This window comes from Taurulus bubalis, assembly GCF_910589615.1.
Source record: "Taurulus bubalis genome assembly, chromosome: 7".
NCBI classification, from domain to species: Eukaryota; Metazoa; Chordata; class Actinopteri; order Perciformes; family Cottidae; genus Taurulus; species Taurulus bubalis.
The window spans coordinates 11,815,746-11,825,047 of NC_136595.1; the positions used below are offsets into that span (position 1 = coordinate 11,815,746).

General features: G+C 38.9%; 1 protein-coding gene across 1 annotated transcript; it reads left to right on the top strand.

The window, feature by feature from the left end:
* Positions 1-5,046: 5,046 nt before the first annotated feature.
* On the top strand, positions 5,047-7,463 carry cUnh1orf210 (chromosome Un C1orf210 homolog; the record flags this gene model as incomplete). The annotated part of the gene is made up of 3 exons (XM_079221557.1): positions 5,047-5,062; positions 5,934-6,128; positions 7,179-7,463. 3 exons carry the CDS (start codon positions 5,047-5,049, stop codon positions 7,385-7,387), a joined length of 420 nt encoding a protein of 139 aa, XP_079077683.1. The 3' UTR covers positions 7,388-7,463.
* Positions 7,464-9,302: the final 1,839 nt, after the last annotated feature.

The following is a 9,302-nucleotide window of genomic DNA, read 5'->3' on the forward strand; positions in this document are numbered from 1 at the left end:
TTTACTTCTACTCCTTACATTTTCACGCAAATATCTGTACTTTCTACTCCCTACATTTATATATAAAAATAGCCTCGTTACTATTTCATTTTGGTTTGTTTTCACTTGTTTTCACACGGCTTGTCATCGTTCAAAAACACACACACAAAAAACCTCTTCGCCCCGTTGCCCACAGATACGTGCGCGCGCACACAGGTGAGCGCTGAGCACACACACCAGCGGACAGAGAGCGTCGAAAAATATGTCGCGTGAAAAGTAGACCGCAATATCTGCGTTTTAAACGCTCCCAGGGTGAAGATGCAACAGCAGCTCTCATGTGAGGAGCAGCGGAGTTCTCCTCGCACCGGAGCAGCTCTCTGAACCCGAACCAGCTCTCCTGCTCCAGATGAAACGAGCCACGGTGCTCGTGTCTTCTACCAACATTGAGCTGTTGGCTTCACATATTACAAAAGTACAAAGTACACGGATATAAAACTAAGTCATTAATAAATACATGGACACATGCCTGTACTTTCGGGTAAATGGTTGCGGTACGCCGTTAACAGGTTACGCATTTTACAGCTTACGCATGCGCGATTTGACGCGACGCCGTGAGCTCCGTGAGCTCGTCTTTTCCTGCTGTTGCGTTTCTCAAAATATAAAAACAGATCTAAGCTCAATATTGAGCATGAATTGAGAGAGGCCGTATCAAATCTACAACCCCGTTTATAACATATGTGTCGAGGAAAGCAGGTCACTGCAGCCACTAATACTGATACAACGTGATGGTTCACATATCTGCACTCATTCTGTTTTGTTTGGCAAAAAAAATTAAAAGCTTATTGTTTTCCACAATGAGCTATTTAGTAGTAACTAAATATGAGTATTTTTTTGCACAGATAGAACTTACACAAAACATTGTCTGATGGGGCAATCTGATTTACTTGAAAGTGATTGCAATTTTCTTTATTCTGTTATTTATAAAAGCACAGATGAGTCACACAATTATGTTATTTACAGAAAAAGTTTGAGAACCACAGCTTTAAGTGTTTGTGTCGGAGTCGCCGCCACCGCCTATTTTGCACTATTACAATACTTATAGGCAACTAGTTATCATGTCTTCCGCTCCATGAAACGCATGTTAATGCTCAGTAGTACACATATATGTATTTGCATTGTAATAAAATGTGATCATTTTAAATGGGCATATATGCAGCTGAAACGGGTAGCCTAGTGCATCCCACATTTTTCAACATAACATTTTAAAACAATATAGTCAAACATTACATTTTAAAACATTATAGCCTTTATAAAAATGATTGTTTTGGGGGAGGTGGGGTAGTGCACTATAGGCCCCTGAGACGCGGCTTAAGAGTTTGTCCTTAATGGAAAAAAAACATTCCCCTTACATTACTTTTACTTTTATACTTTTAAGTAGTTTTTAAACCAGTACTTTTACACTTTTACTTAAGTAAAAAGCTTGAGTTCATACTTCAACTTTTACAGAAGTATTTTTAAACCCTAGTATCTCTACTTCTACTTGAGTATTGAATGTGAATACTTTTGACACCTCTGCCTGTTGCATGTTGGCCACTTGCTGTTTTCACCCAAAACAGTAAAGCACCATGAGCAGCTCACTCTCACTTTGTTTTCATTATCTGTTCCCTCTTTAAGAAGCACACATTCAGATATGTTATCAAGGAGCCATTTTTTAAATGGCATAGTTTGTGCCCATAATGCAAGATAGTGTGTTGTTTAATTAGTGGAATGTTAATAATTTTACCCATTGTGTCCCTGCGGCCTCTCTGTTGACTCCATTATTCCTGGGCTGAAAGGCAAAAACCAAACATGACGTTTGAGGACACTGTAACTAATATGACCTTGCTTCAATTAAACTTAAAAAGGGGGAGAAAAAGTGGAATTCTTACTCAGATATTTTACGCACGCAGGCTCTGTGAGCATGTCTTACAGTGTGAGTGTGTTTAATAATCATGCTCATAAACAATGTCTCTGACAGGTGACCTTATGCCATTATCCTTGATACACAATAGCTCAGTGTAGCCTGACTCCTCCACACACATTTTCAAAGCAAGACAGAAATACAGATCTTGGCAGTGGAATAAGAGGGAGGCTTGCTGCATGTTGCCCTGTGGGTTTCTGTGTTGAGGTTCAACAGAAGGACATCTCTTTGATTTTCTGTGGTTTATGAATATGTGTGATTATCACAGCCAGGGAAAGAGATGTTTGCTTGGTCAAGTAGGATTTGTGATATGAAGCCAATGGCAATTTTGTGTGAGCAGTTTTCAAAATGCACTGTTCAAAATGTAATTCCAATAAGTTTTTGTTATTAATATAAAGCTCTTTGTTACATAAGTTCAGTGGTGGAAGAGGTACTCAGATCCTCTACGGATGTAAAAGTGCTGACACAACCATGCAAAAGTACATGGTTGCATTACAAATTAAACTTTTGACTGCTATATTATTATGTATATTACATTATTAGATTGTTAATAGTGATGAATCAAGTAGCATGTTACTGTTGTAGCTGGTTGAGGTGGATTTTGTTTTTAAACTACTTCACACACAGTTGGGTAGTTGAGTCAAGTGATTCCCAAATTAGAGGTCGGACCGACTGCAGCTGGTCTCAAGAAATCTTCAGGTTTAGGAAATGATTAATGAGGCAGGGAAAAAAATAAGATGGCTCTTGTATCCTAACTATTGTTTGGCATTCTTTGGGTGAAATATTGGACATTTTGGCCCGAAAACCATCTGAGAAGTTTATGAGGAAAATGTGTTATTGGTTACAAATACTAACAACTCAAAGAAGGGGTCACAAGACCCTTCAGCGGTCAACTACATGTTGTGGAGTAAGTACAATATCTACTTTTGAATTGTAATGTAAAATAAATCTAAAGTTGCACAGTACAAATTTCCTCAAAGTTCAGTACATATTAAATATGCCTATTTTCCATAAACCATCTTAATTAACCAGCATAATCAAACCCTAAAATTGTTAACAGTTAATTTAGCTGTTCGAAGGAATGTGATAACACTCAAAGAGAAGAATATAATTGTTATGTTTAATTCAGTTTGATGACAGGAAAAAAATGTTTCATCCCCTCTGGCCATCATTAGTGTCTATAAACTGACACTCCATTCACAATTTGGGGCACTGAAACAAAGAGTGACAAAGAAAAACTAACTTCACCCTTTGAGAACGCAGACTTCTGCAGACAAAGATGCAAATGTGGCCTCTTACACAATGCATGTTTATATACAAAAACTGCAATATGGTGCACAGACGCGTTCACTATCTGACACATAGATTTCTCGCTGCCCAGCTTCTCTCCTATAACTCCCAGAACTGTGGTGCTTTGTTTGTGTATTTAGTTGTGCTTTGCATGTGTGAGGACAGACGAGGAAGAGGTGAAGGCAGCCCTGTTGGTGTGTTTACAGCCAACACTGCCAATCAGTAACTGTTTATTCATTCTATATGGGCTAAAAGAGTCAGTAGCATTTCCATTCAGTGTTGTTTTCCTCATCCATCCAATCACACTTTATGTTTAAGATAAGATAAGATATGTTAATTCTTTAGTAGTCCCGCAGCGTAGACATTTACAATAGATGAATATCCCTCAATAGATAAATATCTTGGAAACAAGCTTAGTAATAGTGTTTGTTGTCAATTCAAACCAGATTGCCTTTTTAGAGGGATTTAAGAAGAAAATTATATTCTTTTCTTTGTTTATCTACCCAAGATCGTCCTTGTGGCCAGTGTTTTGGTACATTTTGTAAAAAATAAAAGAAAAAAGCTGAAGGAAATCTTAGGTAGAGCTAAGTACGGTTTACATTGTGTACAACCTTGTCTTTGCAAGTGCCTTTATCATTTCAAGAGTTGATTGTTTGATTGTTAGAGTTGGCAGAATGTGGTACCATTGGACAGAGGCAAGTCTTTGTGCTAATCTACATTAACTTTATATTTTGGAAGTGTTATCAATACTCCCACCTGCCTCACAGCAACAAAGCAAATAATGATATTTTTAAAAACGTTGAACTATTTCTCTAGCACATGCATGCAATGTTCAACAACGTTTTCCGAAAGCATTTCCCATCTGCCTCTACTTTTATGTATTGGTCATGTTTGTTGTTGCAAACAAATAACATACGGTAGGCTTCTATTTGCCTTTGAGCAGTATGTGACTCCTGTATTGTGGGAGGTTTGGAGGGATACTTTGGTTGCCATTAGTGACAACCACACATATAAAAAAAAGTGGGACATGTATATTTGTTGCATCAGTTATATTTAAATATTGCTTTTACAGTGAACACTGCATGTGATAATGCTACACGTGCGTTAGTTAAGTCAAGTCGTCTGACTGTGGGGTGAAAAGCCAGAATAACCCATCGACATCACAAACGGATGTAAATTGATACAACAACATGAGTGGGCAGCTCAACGACAAAATGAGGTGAAGGCTGCAAGAGCTGGCACACCCACTGACGATGAGCACTGCCATTTGCATTATTTGCGTGATCAAGCTGAAGTATATTACTTACTCAAAATAGAAGGTGACTAAAAATGGCAACCATATTTTCAGTTTTGGCAAAGAAAAGCTGATGCATAGTTTAAAAGTTAGTGTTGATCCCTGTTGTCAGATTTCTTCACACACACACACTAGTGATTTTACCAGTGCTGTGTGTCAGCTGGACCTACGGAGGAAGGTCCTGCAGTCTGTGGGACTTCCTGTTTGCGACACACTTTTCCTGTTGTGGATGATATCCTCCTGAGCTCCTGACAGCTTGTACTCAATTATGACTTCTGGATTTAAAGGATCCAGGCAGCGTATCCTTTTCATGATGACACTCTCACTCTTCATACATACCAAGTGAAATATTTAGGTCATTCAATTTTTCAAGTTCTTTTTGTGTGGTTCAGTTATAAAATATGCATTTGCTGGCACAAAGAGTCCAAAATAATTCAAAGCCACAATGCAAGTGGGATATGGGGGCATTGTAGTTTACTGAGACTGTATTCTACTGCAAAAGCTTTTTTTTTCTTTTTGCAAGATGCCTTTGTTTGCAAGTGTGTGTAGTCTGTGTGCTTCATACTGCTTTAACTCACTATTTCTATTTCACACTTTATCTCATTTGACTGCAGCCAGAGGACGCCGGCTCATATTTCAACTCATACACAGGATGACGACGCTGCCACCACCTTTCACCTGTTACTGAACCAAGGAGTCCCCTGTCACTCAACCTCGCCATCTAGTGGAGCTTTGAAGGTTTAACTCCCTCCTGGTCAGCAGAAATCTTCCAGATAACTACCTCCCTCATCTGGGGAGATGCCTGCCCTGCAACAGTTCCCTCTGATCCCATTTGTGTTTTACCCGCTGAAGACAAGACAGCACTAAGCAGCTTTGCACATTTCCAAACACCGGTTGGAGAAGGAATTAAAACCTCTTTTCCAGCATCAGCGACAGGAGTTCAAGAGGCTGTAAATTAGCAGTTCACAAACACTGCTCTTTGACGTGTGATATGTGTGATATGCACCAATACATGGCTTCATGCTAGAGTTGATGGTGCCCCAAAGCAAGAGCATCCAACCAGAAGGAAATTGAGCCACACAGGAGAAGTCACTCCTCAAAAGAGACTGCACAAACAAGAGCAACGCCAGATGGAACTGTCATTAAATAGCATGCTCTCGACAGCTACACCAACAGCAACACAAAACAGTAAGAATTCAGTTCAATGTCAAACCGAAACAATTCATTTATCTTCAGCAAAAAATGTACTTGGAGTCTTGCCAGTTTAGTTTAAATCTGGGTCTAGATCATCTTACAATGAATGATAGAGGATTAAATGTCCACCTGCTTTGAGGTGGGAGTGAGCTGAGATTTGGTTATTACGGTGCTTTCCACAATGACAAGGGTGTGATTAATGTCCCTCTCTTGCAGTCACGTTGGCAAGCCAGACATCAGAATATAAATCTCACAACTGGGCGTTCCTGGTGGCTGTCCTGGTCACAGCCATCTCCATCTCCATTCTTATCGCCCTTCTAGCTAAATGCCAGGCGGTCCGTCGCTACCTGGCCAGCTACAGACACACACGGCTCAGGGAGACAGACACCGTCAGCCAGTGTGACCCCTCAGGTTTGTTTTTTTTATCCATAAAGTATACGTAACATTTCAAAACCTTCCTTTTTCTGGAGTGGTAGGTAAAAGTGTATGTGAGACCACAGCCTGTTTGTGTTCAGCATGAACCCTCGTCCAAAATCTGTGATCATTTTGTTTTACTATTCGACTTTATCGAAGCGTTTACTTTTTAGTCTGGAATAAATATTAGAATGAAGAAAAAAACAACAACAAAAACAACGAATGTAGCATTTAAGTGTTGTTCAGCATATAGTTTTAGTTTCACTGCGCACACCCTTTTCCACTAGAAGCTCCGATAAACAAAGTGAACCCCACCTGCCCAGCAACAAGCTGCAGGCAGACAAAGTTAGCAACGAGCTATGTGTGAAAATATTACTATATTCCTTTAATAGAATATGCCAATGTTGTGTTTACATCTTGTTGCAGCTCCCACAACATTTTAATTCATCAAGGGTGTGGGTAACATAAAGAACAAAAGAAAATTGCACATGTAATTGTCATGTCCACACACGTTTTACACAACGTGACACAAGAGAAATGCACACTTCAAGCCAAATCTGAAACAAGAAGTGCCAATACAATTACATTTTACATAAAAAACATGTTTTTATTGTGCTTCATACAGTGCAGTGTGTATTAGTAAGAAAAACACAACAATCCATCATGGTCAAAAACTAATGAAAACATTCCAATAAGATGGAAAGTATAGACACTCTCCCTGCTTGTGATAAAACAGTATTCATTCATAAAAGCTCATTTGAGAGTAAACTTTCTTTCAGACTTCATCTGATGACACAGTCCAGCTGGTTAGTCTACCTTAAAGCAGCTACAGGCTGTACATCAATGTGACAATACATCTTTCCATCTTTTGGGTTTTTGCCCCCTCGCCCTCTGTCAGCTGGGATCCCCGTGACCCTGATTAGGATAAGCCGTTAAATAAGGAACGGATGGATAAACACTAACCCTACTGTCAGTTAGACTGACATATAGGACTTACCTTTCGATAATTGTCATGCAGCACACCTCTGTTTCTTTCACTGCTTTCAGGCTTAGAGGTGGAATTCAACATGCACGGGGGACGTGGAATTAACCCTCACTGCATCCCCACTGTGAGCGAGGAAGATGATGACGGCTTCATTGAGGACAACTACATCCCAGCCAGCGAGCGAGCGAGGGCTGCAAGAGCAGCGGAGAACATGGAGGACACAGAGGACACGGAGGAGGAGATGGATGAAATTGAATTTAGCATCGCTTAGCTGGACTGTCTCTACACCTCCTCAGCAATATAACCCCCTGAAAAAAAAAAACATTCCACTCCCGCAATTTCTTTATTTGTGAGTAAGATTCATATTGTATATATAAAAAAAGGTTCAGTTAGGAAAGCCTAACAATGTTAATACCAGTGCACACGAGTGTCTTGATTTTAAGACGTAGTGCAAGGCACATTATTAAGGCAACAGTTCTCCAAGTCCCCATACAAATATAAAGAAAAGTAATTTTTGTCACGCCGTATTTGTCAGTATACTGACAGCAGTAACGGTAACAGTCATAATAATGTGTTTTAGTTATAAGTGATATTTTGTTGTGAATCATCTTTTTAAGGAGGGAAAATTAGGTCAAGAGGTGTAAATATGGACATAAACCAATATACCTTTGTATCTGTTGATCAGTGTTTAGATGTATTGGTTGGTTGATTGATTACTTGATTTGACAGCAAAGGTTATGAAATAAAAAGGTGTATTATTTAGAAAAATATGCACAGGTGTGCTGAATATGAACAGGAGCATTTCACTTTGCATAGCCATCTCTTGTCAGTGACGCATAAGTAAAAGAATAGATGAGTGTATAACATGAAAGCTATTCAACTGTTTTCACATTTTATAGTGCTCTGTGATGCTCTGCAAAGTGCTGCTCATCTTTCCTTCGTAGGTGAGCTTTCAGACAGATCACATAGCTTTACAGCTGAAAAGCGAAATTAATTTAACATCTTTAAAATTGTGTTGTGACAGCATCAGTGTACATTGTAATTTGTTGTTGCGCTAGAAAGTAGAACGTTTTACATATGTTTGAAAAGAAGATACAACTACTGCCACATCAAATATAGTAAAAGCTTTAGCCTACTTGTAATTAGTTACTCTCCACGTGGTCGCTATTTTTAGAATGATAACCATGATTGGAGCTGTATGAACTCAGACTGTATGGGCCTACTCATCACATGGTTTGGTCAGTAAATTGTAAACAGCGTGACCTCAATAAAGTCTAAAAACAGTGTTGCCTGGACTCTGCAAGGGTCAAGTACGTTTTTAAATCCGACTCCAAACTTTCGTTTTAAACTTTGCAACACTGTATCAACTGCAATGATTAAGCCTGACACTGTGTCTCGAAAAGAGGCCTGGAGCGTTTAGGGATCCTCTGAGACTATCCAGCTGATAAGAGCGGTTTGACAGGTCTATGTGGGGCTGGCAGGCGAGGCTTCTACCCGGAAACACAGCGCGTCAAGTGCTCAGAAACGAGCCACAGCCAAACCGGAGCAATGCTGGTGCTGCCTTCAAAGTAAAAGTAAATGTTTGAAATTGTTTGCTATTTGGGGTGTGTTTATATATCCATTTAAATCAGCAGTGGTGTACTTTAATTCAATAGATTTACTCGGGCACGATTATGGACGTTTTAATCCACTACATTATAGATTCAGATTAATAATACAAAAATATGATCACAAAAAAATTAAGATGAAAATGATGGATTATTATACGACTTCATTGATCAATCATTTTGATCCAATAATACATTCCAAAATGGAACATTCTTGCATGATAAGTATTTTTTTAATTTACTACTATATTTTGATGCTTATACTTCAGTACTTTAACTTGAGTCAAATTATGATTTACTTCCATTGGAGGATTATTTAAATAATAAACCCACCACTTCAGTGTAAACTAAAGAGACTATATTCTAGAGCTAGATTTCTTCACGTAAATGTTTTATTGTGGTAGGCGTAGTATTGAGACACTTCACCTAGTTAAAAATAATCTAAACAAATAGCCTCGAGCAATTTAAAAAAAAACATACTCCACTGGAAGTACAAGCTCTGCATTATCGAATGTCTCGGAAAATGTGTGTATCAAAATCAATCATATGTACTACCTTCCGCGTAGTACATATGAATGC